At 43.6% G+C, this 22,797-nt stretch overlaps 1 protein-coding gene across 3 annotated transcripts in view; it reads left to right on the top strand.

Moving 5' to 3' along the window:
- The window catches only part of tdrd3 (tudor domain containing 3), a 37,562-nt gene extending 16,692 nt beyond the window's left edge, over positions 1 to 20,870 (top strand). Inside the window, exons 8-14 of one of the 3 annotated variants that reach the window (XM_079997906.1) lie at positions 1,265 to 1,423; positions 4,670 to 4,850; positions 8,524 to 8,649; positions 16,257 to 17,254; positions 17,992 to 18,117; positions 19,295 to 19,452; positions 20,699 to 20,870. In XM_079997906.1, the coding sequence (XP_079854032.1) occupies positions 1,265 to 1,423; positions 4,670 to 4,850; positions 8,524 to 8,649; positions 16,257 to 17,254; positions 17,992 to 18,117; positions 19,295 to 19,411 (1,707 nt within the window). In that variant the 3' untranslated portion in view covers positions 19,412 to 19,452; positions 20,699 to 20,870. Of the gene's footprint in view, positions 1 to 1,264; positions 1,424 to 4,669; positions 4,851 to 8,523; positions 8,650 to 16,256; positions 17,255 to 17,991; positions 18,118 to 18,475; positions 18,751 to 19,294; positions 19,453 to 20,698 lie in introns of those variants that run through there. The other 2 variants (XM_079997908.1, XM_079997907.1) reach the window with 2 other exon arrangements.
- The last annotated feature ends 1,927 nt before the right edge of the window (positions 20,871 to 22,797 follow it).

Below are 22,797 nucleotides of genomic sequence, written 5' to 3'. Positions count from 1 at the left end.
GGAACCTGAAGAAAGTAATTCATATTAAATGGCAAAAACATTGTCCTCAGTTTTAGCCTGTTCACTAGTCAGTAAACACATTTAACATTATACCCCTGACCATTTTCCTGATGGTAGATCATCATTTTTAGATTTTAATGTTTTCTCTATTTTCCGATTTTGGAAATCTGAATGGCACGGCGAGGAAACCTTCCTTAAAATAAACCCCTGGTTCCACTGACTGCTACGGTTACAGGTAGAGTATTTTTGTCAAAGACATTTAATTTGGACGTATTTCGTATTGTTAATGGTATTTATTTATATTTGAAAAGGAAATAACAAATACTATTAACAATACCAAATACGGCAAAAGATTATCAAAATAACAATTGCAAAATACAGGGTACTCGTATTTGTACCTTTTAAAATGGAATTAACAAATCCAATATTAAAGCGACAACAGAAAAATGTAATAACTTTGACAACAATGTGCATTCTGGTCCCGTCGTCAACATGACCTGGAGATCATTTTAAGATTCAGGAAAGGCAAATTCGGGAAAGGTAGGTTTGCTCACCATATTGTTTGGATTTTTACCAAATCTAACCATTAGAGATGGGCATTTTCATTATTTTAAGTGGTCGATGACTCAGACTTGCAGTCTATTAGTCGACTAGCCGCGACGTCTTCACCCCGCCTGCCAACATAGACCATTAACCGCAAAAAAGTTTTCAATACATAAATAATAGAACTACAACAGGTGCTATTAAAAAATTATTATTACATTTTTCCAAATAGGCCAAGTGCTATGGTGAGATAAACAAGTCTTGCCTTAGACGAAAAAACGAAAATGGCGAGAATGCCAAATGACTCTGCATCACAGTAGTAGAGCCCTGGTAAGACCGCTTCATCCCACACTTCATTCATGTCCGTGGGTTTGGCAGTTGCTGTGCGCCAGACACTTACAGCCGGAAAAACGCCAAGGAAAAAATAAAAAATAAAAATTAAAAAACAATATAGATCAAAAATAGGAGGGTTCCAGTCCTGTGGGCTGGACCCCTAATAATTTGAAAAGCAAGAAATGAAAAAATGTGATGCATCATCAGGAGACCTGGTCAGGTGTGTGCCCATTTTCCCTTTTTGATGGGGGAATATTAAGGGGAGAACGGCTAACTGTGAAGTCCAGTGTTGTCCACGGCCAAAATTCTAAGCCCTCCCTCTCTGGGCCGAGCTGGTTTCAGTACTTATCTCCCCTCCAACCCCCATCCTCCTTCTTCTCCTTCTCAGGGCCCTCGTACGTTTGGTGGCGGAGGAAACGCCGGCGGCAACCTCAGCGCTACCGGCGCGTCGTACCGCGGCCGCGATCGTGACTCCTTCCAGCAGCGGAGGCGCGAGGAGCGGACCGATCGCACCGAGAGCCGCAATGATGGAAACTATCGAGAGCTGGTGAGAAGGCCCCCGGAACGATGGATGGATGACTAACTCACTCACACACGCTGTCATATACCCCCTGATTTACATGAATTCATTTAGCAGACGATTTTGTCCAAAGCGACTTACATGAGAGGCTAGAAACAATCAAAGCATACATCAGCCATTGGAGTAACCTCGAAGCTAAGTGCATGAGCACCTGTTTCTAAATTCAGCCAAATGAAGTGCAAGATAACTGTAAGGCATCAGAATAAAATAGTGTCGTAAGTCTTTTATTTTTTTTATGTTAATGCATTATGGTAAGTACTCGAGTTGTAAGTGCATTATGTCAAAATAATAACTCTTAACTAGTGAACATCATTGACTCAAATGTTATTCGGGTACAATACAGCAACTTAAAACTGGTCAACATCAACAAAAACCAGAATAGTCAACAATGGTCATAGCTAGGAAAGGATCAGGTATGCAGTTGTTCCTGAAAGAACAGGGTCTTCAGGTCTTTCTTGAAGGTTGTGAGTGTAACAAGCTGCTAAGCTCCTTCCACCACTGTGGCATCATGTATGAGAAGAGTCGGAATTAAGAACTCATTCCACACAGTGGCGGCACCACCAGCCGTTACTCATTTGCAGACCTCAAAGAGCGGATTGAGGCGTATGACCTGATGGATGAGATAATATGTGTAGGTGCAGATCCAGTGACGGCCCTGAAGACCAGCATCAAGGATTTGAGCTTGATGCGGGAAACTAACAGGGAGATTGGAGAGAGGTGAAGAGAGGTGTGACATGTTGGCTGGTTGAAAATTTTGAATAATCTGCAGAGGTTTAACAGTGCGCACTGGTAGACCAGCCAGTAGAGCGTTGAAATAGTCTAGTCGTGAGATGACAAGCGCCTGGACAAGGAGCTGTGCCCAGTGCTCCAACAGGTACCGTCTGATCTCCCTGATATACAGAGTGAATCTGCAGGACCGGGAGACAGGAAATTGGGTCGGTAAAGGTTAGGTCGTCAATCACTACCCCAAGATTTCTGGCAGACCTGGATGGTATTAATGATGACGATCTAAGCTGATCATTTCTGTGGTGTTGAATGGTTGGACTTGATGATGAGGAGCTCTGTCTTCGAGAGATTGAGTTGGAGGTGGCGTTCCTTCATCCAGACAAGAGACGTCTGCGAGGCTTGTCGAGATTCTCGCCGAGACAGTGGGATCGCCTTGAGGAAAGGAGAAGTTGGATTTGCATATCCAAACCCCGATTGGGCAGTTTCACGTGGGAGGCGCGTACGGGCTTTCTGCTGCATGGAAGCAACTCCCGAATATCGTTAACAAACTATATAACAAAACTAGCAATTTTAGATGATAAATGAATGGATTTTCTGCTTCTACATGGCCTGTTTCTCCACTCATTTTTTTTACAAGAGACAGATTTTGATTGACACTTTAGGAGAAACAAGAAATTGTATATTCAACAATCTCAGATTGGTGAGTTTGGGTTGTCGCCTCATTTGCATAACGTGCAGGCGGGGAGGGGAGAGTATTGGTTCTTCTTGTTTTTGCGTTCATTTGGTTTTGATGGCTGCTGTACGGCGTTCGGTGTTGAATTAGAGAGGTTCCTAAAATACCAAAAAAAAAAAAAACAACGGTGAACCTTTGCCTCTTGGCGCTGTTCGTCTGGAGTGTTCCCGTTTGGACTTGCCAGTTGGAAGGGCTGAACCCTCCCTGTTCCAGGATCCCTCCTTCCCCTTCCCCCGGGCTTCTGGGCGTCCGGGGGATGGAAACGCGGCCAAACGACGAAAATGTCGCGGAACGCAGTCATCGAATCTCATGTAGAACAGTATTGAGATTTTGAATGCTTGGCCCGACCTCTTCGAGTAGCTAACGCTGTCCCCACTGCCTCCGAACGCCCCACGAAACAAATGAATCTGGACATGAAGATGGAAGTCAAATCAAATGAGATGAATTGTAAATTTGGGCCTAAAAACCTTGGTTGAGGGGTTTGGAATGACCATCAAACGCCTCCTCCTCCTCCTCGTCCGCCTTATCTCTGGAAAGGAGAGGTGACCAGAAGCGTTTCCTAATCTGATGAATTGCATCCTGATCAAAGATGCTGTTAGATTTTACTACTAATCTGGAGCACCAGGGGCGATGGGGGGGAAGAATAGATTTGAAGGAAAACCGACAGACCGGAACAGAGCGGTAGATGGAGATGGTGGGGGGGCGGGTCGTCAAGAATTCCCCCGTCTGTCGGGACGCTGATCTTTAGTAATTATGATAATCTCCTCCCTCGTCATTTCTCTTCCCGCCGCGTTGGCTCTTATTGTCCTTCTTTGTCTCCTTATCTCGTCCCTTCATCCATCCTCCTCTCGACTCCGCGCCACTCTGTATTCCGTATTCATTAATTCTCTCTCCTCTCCTCTTTTTATTTTTTTTTCTAAATGGGCCTCCGTCTTTGCCCGCTTGACACCCGACCCCTCACAGTCTTTGCCCAAATTACCATGCAGCCGCCATCGTTTCTCCTTTAACTTTTGATGCCTTCTCTTTCGTCACATCTCGTGTGTGTGTGTGTGTGTGTGTGTGTGTGTGTGTGTGTGTGTGTGTGTGTGTGTGTGTGTGTGTGTGTGTGTGTGTGTGTGTGTGTGTGTGTGTGTGTGTGTGTGTGTGTGTGTGTGTGTGTGTCCATTTCAATTTTCTACAGCTTCTTAATATACTTTTTTCATCAGGGTTCTTACCAGGTGCTTGAGGTTAATCCTCAGAGTATTTAAGTGCTGGAATACCTTGGAAATATCCCTTTTTCATGCTGAAGTGCTTAAAAATAACAAAATAACTTGGTAGTTGAAAACCTGGTTTTCCCCCATGAATTTAAGCATGAACATTAATAGTCTGAACGCTCAAAAGGGCAGATGATGCCAGGGAAATGTAAGTTTAATCCAGCATGGTTGGAAATACAAATTTATAATAGGTAACAATGAGATTAAGAATATATTAAATTAATATTGAGATTATACTTATCCTTGAAAATGAAAATATAGTGCTTGAAAAAAAACAACTCCTTGAATTAAATTTTTTAATGCCAGAATGAACCCTGTTTAAAAGACCCCCGTCCCCCACGCAAACTTTTAGAAGACAAAGTTTCGCTCCCATTCTTGCTTTGAAATTGGGCTGATTTAGCAAGAAATCTCTACAAGAAACGGGAGGCGGATGTTGCTAACGGTGCAAATTGATCGTAGCTTCCGGGCAGCAATTGAAACCCATCGCATGTGTGTGTGCAGGTGGACGAGCGTGCGCTCCGAGACATCATGGAGATGGGCTTCAACAGGGAGGCGGCCCGCCAGGCTCTGATGGACAACAACAACAACCTGGAGGCGGCGCTGAACAGCCTGCTGACCAGCGCCACCTCAGGGGACTGCGCTGAGCCCCCCGTGCGCCAATACAGCCGTCCCCCGCCCCGAGGTACACCCAAACACACAAACACACACACACATACATACATACATAAAGCCTAAAGGCATTACTCCAAAAACACAGGGCAGCACAATTGTAGATGAATTCAAAATCACTGTTCTCTGGATTAGAATTGAGATTGCGATTTTTACCAGATTCTTAAGGAGTCAGGATATATCTGAAAAATAATCTCATCTGGTCATTGAATGATTCAAGATTCAAGAGGTTTATTTGTCACATACATTAGATACTTTCCTACATATACTGTATGCAGTGAAATGTCTTTGCAACGCAACGGGAGATTATGCACAATAGTTATTAAACTGAACATAATAGCTAACATAATTCCTACCTAGCTAACTAACTGAAACTAACTGATTCCTAAAACGTAATGCAGTTAGTGAATAGAATAAAATAAAATTTAATTAAAATAAAATAAGGCTCAAAAAGATAATACAAAGCGGGGGTACAAAATAGAAGGGGATAGAGTTATGTATATTGGATAGGCTATTTGTATATACAGATATGTGCATGTGAATAAAGTGAGTATTGAGATATACAGTAATGATTGATCGATTGATCCTCTTGTTTCAGACATTGAAGAAACACAATAAATAACTATTTAAATGACAAAAAATGGAAGAAAGCATACAAATTCTTCACAAAGAATAAGCATACACTATCTGAAAAGGAGCAGGGAATAGTAATTTTCTCATGACTATTAAAAAAAGTGTTTTACTATTGAATGTACAGTATATTACTTTTTCAATGAATATTATTACTAACACTTATTTTCTCCTACACCAAAAACTCAGTGAGGAGAGCTTTGCATCACAGAATTGATCAGTGGCCGAGGGAGTGGAATAGATATTTTGTAATTTATTTCAAGCCGTGCTGAAACCATAAATAGGAAACCACCTGCAGTCGATCGAATTTATACTAATTATGTTTTTAGATGAAAAATGATCATTTTAACAAACCCGTTAGGCTTATTCTACAATGCGCTGTGGACTCTGCTACCAAATAGCTCTAATGTAAGCAACAAACACATTAGCATATTGCCATAAAAACACATAGGCAAAAAACAACAGCAAGCTCTATCGTTTTGTGTGTAACAGAAGCCTTGTGTATTTCATTTAGCAGCCCTAAAAAGTACGATAATCCACTCAACTGAAGTAAACAAAGTATAGACCTTTCCACAGACCTAAGTGCAGGTTTGTAATCTCTGGGGAATTTTTTTCTCTCACGCCAAATGTAGTCTCATGATCTCCAACGATGCTTTTCTTTGGATCGTGAAGGAGTAAAAAAAAAATGCAAGGAACACTTTCTTTTGGTATTTTAGCGCGACAAACTGGAGGTGTGTGTGTGTGTGTGTGTGTGTGTGTGTGTGTGTGTGTGTGTGTGTGTGTGTGTGTGTGTGTGTGTGTGTGTGTGTGTGTGTGTGTGTGTGTGTGTGTGTGTGTGTGTGTGTGTGTGTGTGTGTGTGTGTGCATACTGGATCTTCTCACTTAACAACCTACCTGTTTAATGACCGGTAGGACTTGTGACCTGCTCTCTGGCCAGTCGGTATTGTGCGCTTCGTGCGCACCTCATCGTGCATCACCCATTATACATACGCGGTATACATCTCATCTCATAATTGTTCTCAGTCTCGTTCCTGCAATGTCTCGAACAATTCGCTGAGCGCCCTGGTCCTGGGTGCGGAACTCTCTACATTCCTGGAATACAGAATGGAGGGGGCCGATCTGGTGTCCCGCGGCGCCCTGTCGGTTGAAGCCGCCGAAGATTTCTAGTCTATTCTGATCAAAACCGTGCGGTTCCTAAGGAGGTTGCACGAGGAGGAATGTGTTTACTTCCAACATGTTTATGTCTTTGGACGGGGAATGAGCCCCCTCCCCACTACCAAGGGGTGGCACGTTCCTCTCCGTCCCGTCAGAGACGCGTCTGTGACGATGGATCAACGTCAGATCAGGTATTCGGGTGTTCTTGAAAGCAGACGGTCTTGAGGTGTTTCTTGAAGGTTGTGAGTGTCTCTGCAGAGCATAACGAGCTGGGGAGCTTTTTCCACCACTGAGAAGAGTCTGGATTGAGAACTCCGCGGAGCGGACGGACCGTTGGTACGCTGACCCCTGTCTGCCGCCAAAAGCACCTACAATGAGCATGTGAGCGTCAGAACTGGACCATGGAGCAATGGAAGAAGGCGGCGTGGTCGATAACCGGGTGCACATGCGTCCTTTACTTTGGGAAGAGACGGCACCAGGATGTACTATGGAAAGAAGCCAAGACGACCAGAGGCAATGTGATGCTCTGGGCAATGTTCTGCTGGGAAACCTTGGGTCCTGGCATTCATGTGGACGTTACTTTGACACGTACCACCTCCCTAAGTATTGTTGCAGACCAAATACACCCCATCATGGCGACGGGCATAAGTTGCCTCTTTTCAGCGGGATAATGCATCCTGCCACACTGAAAAAAATGTTCAGGAATCGTTTGAGAAACATGAAAAAGAGTTCAAGGTGTTTACTTGGCATCCGAATTCCCCAGATCTCAATCTGATCGAGCATCTGTGGGATGTACTGGGAAAAACAAGCCAGATCCATGGGGTGCCCCACCAAGCAATGTCTTGGTGCCAGATACAACAGGACACCTTCCGAGTTCTTCTGGAGTCCATGCTTTGACGGGTCAGAGCAGTTTTGGCGGCACGAGGTAGACCTATACAATATAAGGCAGGTGGTTTAAATGTTGTGGTAGATCGGTTTATGAATGTGTATACAGTATGTATGTCTGGAGTATACACCAACCTCTGAAGGTGTTCACTTTTTCAGCAATTTGTGCGACAGTAGCTCTTCTGTGAGATTGGACCAGACGGCCTAGCCTTTGCTCCCCACATGCATCAATGAGCCCGTGCAGGACCCTGTCTTAGGTTCACCGATTGTCCTTCCTTGGACCACTTTTGGTGGGTACTAACCACTGCATACTAGGAACACCCCACAAGACCTGCAGCTTTGGAGATGCTCTGACCCAGTCGTCTAGTCGCTTGCCCATTTTCCAGCTTCCAACACATCAACAAGAACCGACTGTTCACTTGCTGCCTAATATATCCCACCTCTTGTCCGGTGGGAAGATGAACAATGTTATTCACTTCACCTGTCAGTGGGTTTAATGTTGTGCCTGATCGGTGTATGTATATATATGTATACACATATATGCAATTTTGAGAGTTTTACACATTTAAATAGTATGTAGTACAAGTGGTCTTGACTGTCTTCCTCATTTCTTCACCACACTCAGATTAAAGTTTGGCTTTTCAAAACTCTTGGCAGCTTTCCTGTGTTTATTCTGTGAAGTTGTCTCGCAGTTGTCGTTGTACTTGACTCTTGAATCCTGAAATCTTTACCTGCTACATTAGCCTGTAGTATGACTTACAGTGAAATTGATATAAAAAATTAAAGCCAATTATTTTAATTGTGCTGGTATCTTTGCGTCACAAGTTTGTAACTTCCGCCAGTGTTTTTTATTCATTTATATTTTATGTGAAAGTATTTCTTTAAACAAATGAAACTGGAAGCAGCACTATTTGCATGTATTCACTGTTGAGGCTGGAAAAAAGAGTATGCTTAATTAAGCACGTACACACACACACACACAAATTTAACTGTTTCTTTTAACCCCCCCCCCCCAGGCCGAGGGAAGGGAAGAGGAAGGTCGCGGGGTGACGAGGAGGAGGAGGGCGTGGGAGGAAGGCCCTCAGGACCCAGCACTTTGTTTGACTTTCTGGAATCAAAGATGGGAGCGTTCTCCGTCAACGGTGGGTGACGTGGCCTCTGCTCTGCTTCATGATGTGCATTGTTCTTGCTCTCGCTTTTCTCTTTATTTTCTTTCTCCCTTTTAGCAGGGCGTCCGCTGGTCCTTTTAAAAGTCTGCCAAGTCAGTTTGATTGAAAGTTAGGCCTTGTAAGTCTGTTGAATGATCCAACATTTTGAATTCATGGGGTAAGTCATGTGAATTTGTCTTAATTTAAAAACAAAATAAACAGATTGTGTTTGAGACTGTAAAAAAAAAAAAAAAAAAAAAAAAATTCTAATAAAAATTATCTTGCTTTACATTTCGAACAGTGGTGCCTATGTTGTTTAACTTGGTTAAACAAGGTCAGGTCAGTTTGCATTGACTTAGATAGTCATTGTAGCAAATATCCAATTGCCCAAATTTCATATAATAACCTAGTTCCCAACCTACCAAATGTATAGTGCTTACCTGCAGTATTTTATTCAGTAAGAGATGCTTTATCCAAACAGCAGTCTTGAAATTCATTCAAATTGACTGAGAAAGCTCTTGAAAAGTATGAAATGTAACCTTTCTTTACTTGGAGACATCCGGTTTTACAGATGTGCTTCTTTTGTTGTTTTAAACATCTCTCTGGTTCACTCCTCCTGAACTCTTGGCCGAGCTTTAAGCTTTTATGTTACAAATCGTTGGAAGACATTGTGAAAGCGCCGTGCGTCACTAAGGTTTCAGTAATACGAGAGACCTGTAGCGCTCAAGTAGTAGTCGTGGAAAAACAACTATGTTTTCAGTGTTCTTTATTTCAGTTTGTCCTCTTCTGTGAAAGCCCACAATTTGTCTTTTGAGTCCTTCAGTGTCTGGCTTTCTATGAGAAATCCTTGGTCCATTCAAACAGGCTCTTTATGTGATGCTATTCTTTTGTGCGCAATAAGCTTTTGTGCTGTAAAGGTAGGCAATCTTAACTCGGCATTCCTATCTCGCTTGCCGTCTCCTTTTATGCCCAATCCATTTTCCATCATTTGGCTTTATATGTATGGTTTTTGTGATAATTTTATATTTCTTATAAGTTTTTATTTGACATTTTTATGTATGTATTTATATATTATATATTATTTTCATATATTCGTGGGTGTGTGTGTGTGTGTGTGTGTGTATATACAGCAATTTGGCATGTGGCCTCCTGTGATAGCTATGGAGGTAAAATCAGGTAGGAAAGGAGCGAGGTGGAGGGTGATTGGGGGTGTGTTCAAAGCAGGTGCTGTTGGTGTGTGTGTCCGTCTGTTTGTCCGTCCATCCACCGGTGAGATCATGCGACTTGTCCCAATTAGTTCTGGTCTATGAGGTTGGAATTATATCATAGCACCTCCACGACTCACTCCACCACCACAGAAAGCCCCCACCCCCCCAGCCCCGAGAGAAGCTGGGAGCCGCCGAGCAACACCCACACACGGCCCCGAGGAGCATGAACCAGTACCAGAGAGCGCGAGGATGGCCTGCACCCCCGAACCACATAGGTACAACCTACCCCCACATGCAGAACCCGGGCTTTGGACGGCAGGCATGAACTACAGGCCCTGAACGAGGTCCCACACCGACAGACTGATACCCCGCCAGAACTGCCCCCCAAACGCTCCGCACAGAGGCCTTGCATCCCACCCGTCCCACAAACCCTAGGCATATTGTGTGGTGTATGTACTGAGTTTTAGTTTTGGCACTGGGAGAAATAGCCGAAGCACAACCACACAAACGCAAGATTGCAATAGGTTGGGTAGTGGTCAAGTGGACCCTGCCCCGGACCCCCCCCCCCCCCCGCCATACCTGGAGTCACAGAACAGCCCAACTTGCGCCCCCACCATGGCAGGCCATCCCGCCCCTCCATCAGGCCCAGAGAACAGATAGCCGAACAGCCCGGTATGCAACGACAGCAGACCACATAGGGAGCCCGCACCGAGCACACTCAGGTCTCAAGATCAACCAGCCCCTGCACGACAGGCCACCCCTCCATCCGGAAAGCAGAAGGACATGCAAACCCCATCACAACCCTAGTGGTGCGCTTGCCCGCCGACCACCGCGCAATCTGCACCCCCCCCCCCGCCCACAACCCAAGCCCCAAACCAATACATGGATGGCAGCTGCAGCAACCCTCCAAGGGCACAGCCCTTGTTTCTTTTTATAGTTTTTTTTATTCAGTAAGGGGTGGGAGATAAGATATTGATATACCCTGACATTCTGTTTGTTCAAAGTCTTGCAATCCATGGCCCAATTGTAGCTCTAGCTGTAACCATTTGATTATAAATTAGGCTCGTGCAGATCTATGTTTAAATCGTCAATCATATACTGTATATACAGCCATGACTACTCACAAAAAGTTAGGGATATTTGGCTTTCAGGTTAAATTTATGCCACTCCATTTGAGGTACCCCAGTCTCCAGCAGCTGTTCTCTAATGATGCCACCTCGATGAGCTGGAGCAGGCCTGGCCAACCCGCGGCTCGCGAGCCTCATGCGGCTCTTTGGCTGGTTTCATGCGGCTCTTAAGGGGCTTTCACATGACAAGCGTCAAAAACGCAGAAAAAAAAAAAAGCGCAGCCATTCATTCCCTATTGTGATTATAAAATCGCTATGATGTATCACTCGTTTTCCACCGCGGATCACTTCCTCATTTACTCAAAGCGAACAGCAGCAGGAGTCATGTCCCATTAACGCCTGTTTTATTAGTCCAAATGCCGCGTTTACACCAAAAGCGCCTCCATACAAAGTCAACGCGGCATTAGGACTAATAAAACACCAAATAAGATTCAAAAAAATTTGGAAGTTTATTTTCAACACTATTGACATGGTTAGTAGTCAACATATAAGATGGATCGGCCGGCGAATTGCGTTGCGTATCGAACATCTCCGATGGAGAACTGTGAGGGCTGGAGGGGTGTGTGTGTGTGTGTGTGTGTGTGTGTGTGTGTGTGTGTGTGTGTGTGTGTGTGTGTGTGTGTGTGTGTGTGTGTCGCGACTCGCGAGCTGCAGGAGGAGGACCGACTGAAAGCTGCTTTAAGGGAAGGGACCATTGAGTTCTGGAAAAGTGTGCCAATGGAAAAATGCCCCAATGTCAAACGGGCTGCGCTTAAGATACTGTCAATGACACCCATGTGAAAGAATTGCTTCGAGTGGCAACAACGGAATTCAAGCCAGATTTGAAGAGCATTGTTCAAGATAAGGAATGCCAGAAGTCCCACTAAGCAACATGCATAGTAAGAGAAAAACGGTATTGTTAATTATTATATTTTTGTTTGTGGACTTGGTTGAACTGAGAGGTATACCGCGGAAACGCAGTACTTTCAGTACTTACAGTACTTACTTTTTTTTTTTTCAAAAATGTGGCCAGGACTCCGGAACACCTAGTCCCAGGTATATGTGGATGGCCAAAGCATCAGATCGTGTATGGTAGGCAAGAGCCAAAACTGATTCTTAAAGGTTAGGGTTTAAGGGACACTATTGAATAAATTGACCCAACATGAAAAAAATACATCCTTATCATTAAACCCGAAGTCCAATTCCCCCCTCTATGAATAAATAAACAACAGTACTTTTTGAACTGAGAGTTTGTGTGTGTGAGACAGTGCACACAATGTTATATTTTTGTTTGTGGACTTGGTTGAACTGAGAGTTTGTGTGTGTGAGACAGTGCACACAATGTTAATTGTTGAAAATAACTGGCCTGTGGTCTTAGTACTCCATCCATCCATCCATCTTCAACCGATTATCCTTAGTCGGGTCGCGGGGGCTAGGAGTCAATTTCTGTCATTATCATGTTGGTGTGTGACATTTACAATAAATCTGGCTGAGCAGAGGTCTGTGTGTGTGTGTGTGTGAGGAAGGGATGGGGTGATGTTCATGTGTGCCCATGTGTATGATGTGGCTCTTTGCAGTAACACAGTAAAAAAAGTGGCTCTTAGTCTCTGACTGGTTGGCCACCCCTGAGCTGGAGCATTGTCATCCATGAAGATGAAATGAGACCTGTGTTGTTTATGCAGGGGCACAATGACTGGATTAATGATGTTATTCAGGTAGTATGGGCTTGTTACTGTACCATTCACAAAGTGTAGGGCAGTTCTGTGTTGACTAGACACACCTGCCCACACTGTAACACCACCACCACCAAAGGCTCGTCTGGTGACAACAGTGGCTGATGCATAGCGCTCTCCTTGACGTCTCCAACATCGTTGGCGGCCATCATTTCTGCTCAACGTGAATCAACTTTCATCAGAGAACAGCACTGAGGCCACTGGTCCCTCGTCCAGCGTTAATGCTCCCTGGCCCATGCAAGACAATGAGGCCTGTGCCTGGTGGTGTGGTCAGGTACCCTTGCAGGTCGTTGAGCACGCGGACCACGCTGATGACACTGACACTCTAAGCTCAGTGGCCACTTCCCTCTGAGAACATCCTGTTTGAAGCCTCACAATGTCGAGGTACTGTTGATCAATTGTTAGGTGTCGTCTTGTTCCCATGATGTCAAAATGTGAACAGCATGATGAAGAGGACTGTTTAAATACTAATTCTAATTGAAGCAGAAAATGGTCGATTCATGGATCAAACGCCTGTTGTGAATTTTGCCGTTCAGCTCCTTGTTAGAGAACAGCAAGTTGTGCAAAAAGTACTGAAACATTGAACAGTTGGACATGTGCATTCAAAAGTTTAGAGAAGGTCAAAATAAGTTCACCTGTAATGGTTATAGTGCATTTTAGGTTCATCCTGAAATTTCAATCATAAGCCGAATATCCCTAACTTTTTGTGAGTAGTGTATATATTTTTTTGTTTCTCCTCCAGACAGCGGTGCGCGCCGGCTCCCCTGCCTGTCTTTATTTTAGATCTATTTATTTTCATTTGTTCCTGCATGTATGAGACAAATTTTTTAAACATAACTGCGTTAAGGGACTGTCCTGCTCAGTGCTGTTCCAAAAATACCCGTGCATCCCCCCGTTGCTTTCCGTTGCCATGGGACTTAATTTAGTAAGAACTGGATGTTTTTGTGTAAATACTTGTAAATAATAAATCCTGCACTTTTGGAACGGGGAGACCCAGTTTGCTGCATTACATTACGTTCTAAGCGCGTGCCTGCCCGTGGTTGTAGATTCATTTTCACCGCTGCTCCTACCAATAAGTGAGATGGGTAGGTTGTTCCATTGAGTGAGGTCTTCTTCGATGGATTTGAGCAATGGAGTTAGGTTAAGGATAACAGACCCGCCAACCTGTTCGCATTTTGTGTACCAAACACGCAATTTCTGGTTAAAATACCAAGGCAGAAATGCCAGCTAAACTACAAAAAATTTATATCTTCATAATTGTAATTTAATTACGAAAAACAATAAATCAATCAATTCAAAACAATACCCTACATTTATTCAGTATTTAAATTACATCCCTCGGATTGGACCAGATGCAACGACCTGTGGTTACCACCCCCCCTCCCCACTTAACATCCACTGTTACGCAGCGGTACTTTATCATCCAATGATGCTACAGTGCTGAGGTAAATCGGGAAGTGCGGGAGTAATAAACACAAAAATGTGACCGTAATGTTAACATATAAAGTGTTGGTAATAGAGCTGCACCGATCAATGGGCCACTTTTTGGCTTAATCTGCCATGACTGGTGACCGGCCGATCAGATGTATTTTCAGATTCTGTGCTGTTCAAATTTCCACAGCTTATACTGTACTCGTAGAAATGCTCCGATACCAACGTAATGTAACGTCATGTATGTAGTTGCATAGTTGGTGCTCAAAGAGTGAAAGAAAGAAGATGGAAGGCTGTTTATTGGATACATATTTTATCCGGTGACAATATTCCAAAATTGCGCATCGCTCTCACTGCAGTGGAGCGTCTGCTCTGGTTGTTCGTAGTGCACGAGCTCCGATCGTGATGAAAAGTATGACTCTTCTTTAGAGACATGGTTCTTGACGAGTCACTCAGTAAAGCAAAGTCGTTCGATTTGATTCAGTTGGTTTAATGCACGGTGAGGTCATTTATTATTACTATTTTATTTTATTTTTTATTTTTTTGCAATGATTGCAATTTATTTTCGCATGTACCATGTAAATTGAATAGGTTTATTCGCACTTAATAGTGAAAGAGACTTTCATTTGAAGTTTGAACTGGACATTTCCATGTTAGTTATATGTTGTGTCCTACTAAAACTCAGAGTTAAAGTTATGTTGTAATTTATTTTATTGGAACTATTGGATTATTGGACATTTTCATGTTCTATTATTGTTCCATAGTGAAAAATGAACAATAATAAAGATACAGTGCAATCCAATAAGCAATCCAACTATTGTTGTAACTGAAAATTGCAGCGGTAGTCTATATGTGCAGCTGTCCTGTCACAAGAGCGTGATCAGATCACAGGATGTATTTGTCATTGACGCACAGCAGATATACCCAATGAGACCAAGTTATTAGAAAATTTGATTTCTCCGGTCACAGATTTAAACTCAAAATGATGGGACGACAATGTAAAAGATATTTAATGGTTAGTGTTTAAATATGAACATACAATTGAATAAAAATCAGAATCTGAAAATTCAGAATCGGCAGGTCATCTCTAGTTGGTAAACATATTCGGTAACTTTACCAGATGATGCATTTCATATCCTGATGAGATTAATTTGTATACTGTATATAGTTAGCGCTAGTAGCTTGCATACGATGTGATTAACCTTGTTATGAGACGGCTACGATGTGAAAAACGGATTATTCTGTAGTAATTTAACCGCAGTAACTCAAACGCCACAAAGAAGCCCTGTTACACTATTATGGTACTCAAAATATTTTCCCAAGGTTGGCAGGTCTGGGGGGAACAAATTGAACAGATAAGTGGAGATATCAATACCGGGATGTCTAATGTTGCCTGTTGTGATGGTTAAGAGAAGTTTTCTGGGTTACAGCCTTCCAGTCTTCCCCACTGAGTGGAAAGATGTGTGTGGTTTTAATCCAGATTATTGAATAGTCTAAGATGGCTGGAAATGAAGATATAAGATTGAACGCTTCATTTATGGATGATATGGGGTTCCGTAAATATAACAAAATGTTGTCTGCATATAAACAGATTTTTGAGTGCTGAGTTGTACTCAGGATGGAAAAGTCCAATGGGTGGAAGATGTCCAATTAACTCTGTCAAATGCTGTGTCGGCATCTAAAGAAGCGATAACAATATTTAAGTTGTTCCTTTGAGATATGCTGATCACACTTAATAAAAGGTGCATATTGCTGTGTGAGTGTCTGCCCTTGATAAATCCTGTTTGGTCTGGTTGGATTATAAAATAAATTACTTTTTCAATTGTGTTGGTTAGTGTTTTACTTATAATCTTTAAACCACAATTAATTAGGCTTATGGGTCTATAACTACGGGTGAGGTTTGGATCCTTATTGGGTTTGAGCAAAACCAAAATGGTAGTATTGTATTCATTTGTGGAGGTTGACTTAATCACTGAAACCATTATTATTCTGGCATTATTTGTATGTACTTGGTCTTGTCTCACTTTTATAGGTTTTTCTGTCATTGTCATTGAGCACGTGGGTGTGTGTGTGTTTTCAACAGTACACCTCATCACCTTGAATTGTTATTGTTCTTCTTCCAGAGCCCAAAAGCCAGCCGCCTCCGAGGCCCCAGGACGGCAGGGGATCGTTCTCCAGCTCGGATCACCATCCTAAAGACCCCACGCAGCCTCGGCACTTCTCACATGGTGCCGACGGCCGGCACCAAAGGAACGAAAGGCCGCCGCGCTTCCACCGGGATAGTGACTTTCCAAAGCCGGGCCATGGCCCTCACTCCACTACGGCGGCCCCCCACAACAACCCAGGCTGGAAGGGCCAGGACCGGGGGCCCCGCGGCGGGGCAGAGAAATGGCCAAGCGACCGAAGGGAGACCCGCGACGAGCCTGTCTCGCCCGCCTCCTTCCCGCCTCACGCATTCGGGCGGCCCAAGGAGCCGCAGCAGCAGCCGCAAGTGGAGGGCGGGGAAACCTTCCACCAGCGCTTCAGGAACGGGGACAGCGGCAGATTCCAACAACCAGCCAGGGAGAACCCGGTATCGGAGGCGTCGCACCGGAGAGGCCCTAAAGAAAACCCGCCCACTGGCAAAACGAACGATGGAGCGAATGACGGAAGAGGAGGTCATAAACGCTTGGACAACAGGAGCGAAGAACCCAACAGCCACAGGAGGAGGGGAAAGAATGACCACTTTGACCGGCCGAGAGTCGACGGGCTTCCACTCACGACCCTGTGGAGTGAGAACATGGCAACAACAACGCAGGAAATGGGTGTGGGTACAGCCGTGCCCCCCCGGGACCCTCGACCCCACGGGCGGGGTGGGGATTCCTTCCAGCTCCAGAACGGAGACGCTGAGCATAAAAGGACGGGGCCCATCAAGCCGCAGGGCTTCCCCGGGACGTACCAGCGGGAGGAGCTCCCCAAGAGAAACAACAACAACCACCCTCTCCCCCACAACAAAGGGCCTGTCAAGAGGTCGGGGCAAGGACGAGGCCAGGCTCCCAAAGGGCCCGAGAGGAGCCACACCATGGAGGCGTCGTGGAAACCCGGAGACCAGTGCCTGGCGCTGTACTGGGAGGACAGCAAGGTATTCAAGAAAAGCTAGGATGTTTCTACATGCTGGATGCATGTGAACTAGAGCATTGATTCTCAACCTTTTTCACATCAAAGACCCCCAATACGATTAGGCATTAGGCCAAGGACCCCATTTGATAAGATTTAGTCTCTGTGAGCCTCAATCTGAGAAGATATTTATTGTTGGAATAAATTTGTCCAAACTTTCAGACCTGTCCATACTAAAGTTAGAGAGAAAGCCTATTGTACATTCTCTAATGCGCTCACACGCAGACTTCTTGAAAATTAGATGACAACGTTGAAGTTTAACAACGTATCATTTAGCTGGGGACCCCCTGGAACCTCTTGAAGGACCCCTAGGGGTTCCCTGGACCCCATGTTGTGAACCAGTGCACTAGATTACACAGTACACACCAGAGTCAACATTTCTGAACTGAATAGTGGGATGTTTTTGGACAATTTGTCCAAAACTCAGAACTCTTAAATTTCATTCAAAATTGTCTTTAAAAGATCTTGATAAAGGTATTGTATTTAACTCTCAGATACCCGCCAACACCTTTTAAATACACAAAGCTGTTGTCAATGTGATATGAGATTTCTGTGTATGGTGCCAAGTAAACCTAGAAGCAACCGCAGTCACAGGGTAATGTCTTGCTGCAACTCTGAAACAGCCTCACATTGTACCTGGGGGGAAAAAAACAAGATTTTCTGTGTTGATTTCTATCTGTGTTGCGTCCCATGTAAACACAGTTTTACCGGGCGAGGATTGACGCCGTGCACCCGTCGGGCTCCACAGCTGTGGTGGTCTTCAGCGACTACGGCAACTGCGAGGAGGTCCTGCTGCATAACATCAAGCCCGTGACCGCAGACTTCTGGGTGAGAAACCAGCCAAGCTTTTAGCCGGTCTTGAAAAGCTCCTGAACCACCCCACCATTTGTATGCGATGCTAATCTACAGTAAATCTTTCTGAAATATTTTACTCCAATAGTTTAACAATCCAGGCGGGAGTTAATTTGACTAAGGGTGGGATTTTCTGTTGTGAATTACTCCACTGCTTCCTCCATATCATGGGTGGTAAAAAAACAAACAAAAAAAAATAATATAACGATTATATTAACAAAAATATGAACAATTACCCCACACCCCCTGATTGCATATCGTAATTATCGTTGTGATTGCAATAACGGGCCATGGCCTGAAGCGGGAGCACCTCTTATTCTCTGCCACTCGATAGCAACGTAGGAAAAGCAGAGATGGCAGCAACAGAGACTGAGCACCGGGACATCAGACACAACGCCGCTCGACTTATACCGTCGCAGAGGACACGATAATCCGTTTCTGTTGTGGATTAAAACCTGTTTTCATTAAACCGCTAATTGGTGAAATTGAAATTGGTCATTGTTTTGTCTGGTAATGGGTCAAAATGTTTACCTTTTTGGATTAGCTGTACCCTACTTTATTAAAAGAATGTTATTGCGATGGCTGCAATATATTTTTGCACATATTCTACAATAAAAGAAGTATTAAAAAAAGGAAGAGATGTTTTGTGTTATAAATTCCTCTTTAAATCATTGGCGTATGTTTTAATTCTATTTGAACATTTGTTATTATAGATTTGTATGCATATCATGGGGAATTTGGCTAAGATAATCGAGCAGTGAAATCTTTAACTCATAATATACATGACTATTTTAAATTTGCTTTTTGCAGCATCACACCAAATTAAATTTGATTATTTGGGGAAACTTGATTGTAAATCAAGGATTAAAAGTGGAACATGCACGAATTAGAAAATATAACATAACTGGCTTGTTAACAATAAGCAAATTAAACAAATTCAACTGTCCAATTCAACACATACACTTCTCATTAATAACCTTAAGCCTTTTGTGTGTAACATTATCGATGATAAAATTATATAAATTGTGTGCTTGGTGTGAAATTTACATGAGTTAAATGCCACAAAGCTAAGGTTATTGGAGACAGATTAGGTCACAAAGTGTCCTTTGTCAGCCACATTGATATCCCGGTCTTATCGCATGTCCGCCGGCAGGAGGAAGATGACGGTTATTATGACAGTTCGCTAGAGTTTCGGCGCGGAGGAGACGGACAGCCTCGACGCTCGCGACCCACCCAGCAGTATTATCAGCCCCCCCGGGCAAGAGACTAGCTTGGGGCCCCCCCCCCCCTCCCCCCCGCTTCCGCTAGCAAGTAAGTTTAAAGACGGGGAACTGCATGCCGGGGTGGGCCGGGTGGGTCTTTGGACCTACCTCAAAACAAAACTACATAAGAAACCACCATATGGTGTGTTTAGGACTGAAATATTGGGGGAAAATTGGAAGGGGCGGCAGTTGGTTAAAGAAAAGCCCCACTAGTATTTAAAGTGTTATGCAAGCATTGTAGGATATGTGGATATCTTCCTTATATTAACACAGGGCAGGGCTTATTTGTAAAGTACATTCCATACACATAGTGATATACGTGATATACACGTGATATAAAAAGCGTATACACATGCCTACATCATACATACTGTATACAGGTCTACAATATATACCTATGTATGCATATTTGTGTGCGTGTTTATTTGTGTATGTATATATATATATGTATGTATATGTATATACATATAATGCATGTATACATATAGGTACATGTACATACACAGGTATAAATTACATATCTATGTTTGTATGTGTATTTGTATGCATGTGTGTAGGTAACCATGTACATCAATATAAACATATAGACAGGTATATATTATAACGGACGTGGACAAATTTGTTGGTACCCTTACATTGAAACAATGCTTCATTCCTCCTGAAAAGTGATGAAATAAAAGCATTTTTCTCATGTATACCTGCATGCCTTTGGTATGTCTATGAGAAAATTTAGAAAATTGGCTACACGTTTGTCCACGTCTATATCTAGTATATACAGTATGTTGGTCCATATACGGCCACTTAATTTTACCAGTAGCTTCTGCGGCCACTGTGGAGAGCGAAGATTTTTAACATTTTTGCCATTTTCCACTGCTTTCACGAAAACAGCCTCAAAAACATACTTCAATTTAACTTAAGCAGGTAAAAGCATGCCCTGCAAGTACAATAAAAATAACTTTCTAACCATCAATTATCAATAAAAGGTTTCAAATGAAAATTTCACTTGAACAATGAAGAGCTTCTTGGTCCATACAGTCTTCGAAATCTCTTATACATCACCCGGTACAGTGACTAGAAAAATACAATCAATGCATCGATAGCTTTAAAAGACTCACAAATATGACATTAATTCTAATTTCTCTCCCTGAGATTATGTCAAATTGATAAACAGTTAAATTGTTGGGTTTCCCCTCAATTAATTTCACATATTTATAAAAACTACTTGTTGCAGTCATAATTCTTTTCATCCAGTTTCTAAATATCTTCCTCTGTTTTTGTATTTTTTTCCCCCCAAGCTCAACCGAAGTTCTTCTTGAATCTCGCGAGCGTCCGCATCTTCTTCCACACGCGCAGACGTACTCCGGATTATCGGGGGAAAATCTAAAGGGCTTGGAACAAGATGTAAAAACTTAATTTGTGTTTTTGGGAGCCGTGGAGTGTAAATGGTGTGAAGATTTGTAAAAAGAAAACGACAGCCAAATCCTCGTGTTAATAAAAACAATAATTCAAGTATGTATCTGATGTGTTGTTTTTAAGTGTTTTTTGTTTTTTTTGTCTTCAAATTGGAATCATGACCCAATGTTGAGGCTCTCTGAATTTCATCATCTGTGCCATTGCCAAGCCATAAGCTGCAGCGTGATTGGAAGTACATTATTTGGGGAAAAACGTTGCGGTAATTGGTAACATGCTTTGCTTTGGACTGATCTGTGCTGCGGCTTCTCCGATATTTTCCATCGCGGGCCGCTCTCCCGGGAGGGAAATAAGCGCGGCCCCATCGTTCGCTGGCAGCGCGGCCTCATTTTCCGGGCTCTCTGAAGCAAATCCGAAGTGTAAGACAATCTTGTCTGCCTGTAATAGAGACGCTAACGCTGTAGAGATATCATTTTGCACATTACAAAAGGGGACTCGCTACCTCGTCAACCATGGCGCAACACACACAAATACACACACACATACACACCGATGGGGTTAGCTATTTATGTACTCCCGCTGTGCAGGGAGACAGGTTTTACACAACCGAGAAACAATCTCCGCCTCCGCTTAGATTTCACTTTCAAGGATGGGGGACTTTTGGGGAGGCTTGGCGGGACAAAGGCACCAGGGTTCACCAGAAGGCTCACCGTCAACCCCCATTCCTGTTACCCACCGCTTCCAAAGGGTTGGCTTTATTTTCCGCGCGCGGTCCCCGAGCCAGTGCGGGGCCCGATGAATAATTGATGCAGAGTAATATGGAGACCGACGCCGCAGGAAGCGGCTGTGAAGCTGTCGAGAGCCTTGCTTAGCGGCTCCAGAGGATGGCCGCGGAATCAACCTTTGACGCAGAAGCGCGGCACGCGTCAAGGGTTTTCTGCGTGATGATTCCATGTCAATCAAGCATCATCACTCAAAAGTGCTGCCTAATGTGGATTACGCTGCGTTGCCCAATCCTTTTTCCGACGTAGCCCACTTCGTATAATTAACACATCCCACAACACGTCACTATCTGTGGAGAAGAAAGACGGAGAAGATTGTACTGTTTACCGCTAAAACAGTTACTAAACGTCACAAACTAAATGTAGAACTGTTCTTTTGATTATGGGCTATTTAAAAGTGATGCAAGGCTCTGGAACAATTTTTTTGGTAGCGAACAGATCTTTAAAATGACTCACAAGTGGGGAGTCACTCTGGCATAAGAGCGGGCGAGCAAGTCAATCTTGTCCAACAGAAAAAAGGCATAATAATTGGCATAATTCATATTATATGTGACTCCTTAGGCGTTTTGGGACCAAACAGTTGTGGGGACTCCCTGAGGGGAAGTGGGGTTTAGGAACTAGATACCTTCAAGGGATTTATTTATTTTTTTTCTGGTTGCATTTGCACCGGCAGTAGGAACGCTCAAGTGAAGCAAGGCAAATGGGGTTTCAGCACAACTCCACGTGTTCTGTGTTGCATTTGCGCCGTGACTTTCACCGATTTCACCTTATCAGTCCACAAAAATGTGTTTCTGAACAAATTTGAGGCGAGAAGCAATCCGGTTGCTGCATCTTAACTCATGTTCGATCTATAAGGCCTAATTTAAAATTTTGTTCCAATTTTTCGATGGCAGGGGCTCGCATCGGGACGCCGCACAGGGATCTTTTGTTTCGTTCAGTTAACGTCAGAAAATAACGCTAAATAAATTAATACACCTACATTTTTATTGGTTGTTTTTATTACTGTTGAGTGTACGTGGGCTGGTCCCTGCGACTCTACTGGGCCGACTGTCCTCGATGCGCCGGGGGTGAGGGACCGTGGACTCACGTCTGGACAAATCACTGTGCAGTTACGTCACTGAAGGTTCCTCTTGCGCCGGTCAGTCCCTGCCCCGGAGCAGGAGCTAAAAAAGTCCCTAAGGAACGGCGTTCTAAGAGCTATG

The sequence above is a fragment of the Zeus faber genome (genome assembly GCF_960531495.2).
Source record: "Zeus faber genome assembly, chromosome: 3".
Classification (NCBI taxonomy): Eukaryota; Metazoa; Chordata; class Actinopteri; order Zeiformes; family Zeidae; genus Zeus; species Zeus faber.
Note: the sequence above shows the minus strand (reverse complement) of the source record. Positions and strands in the feature narration are given on the sequence as shown.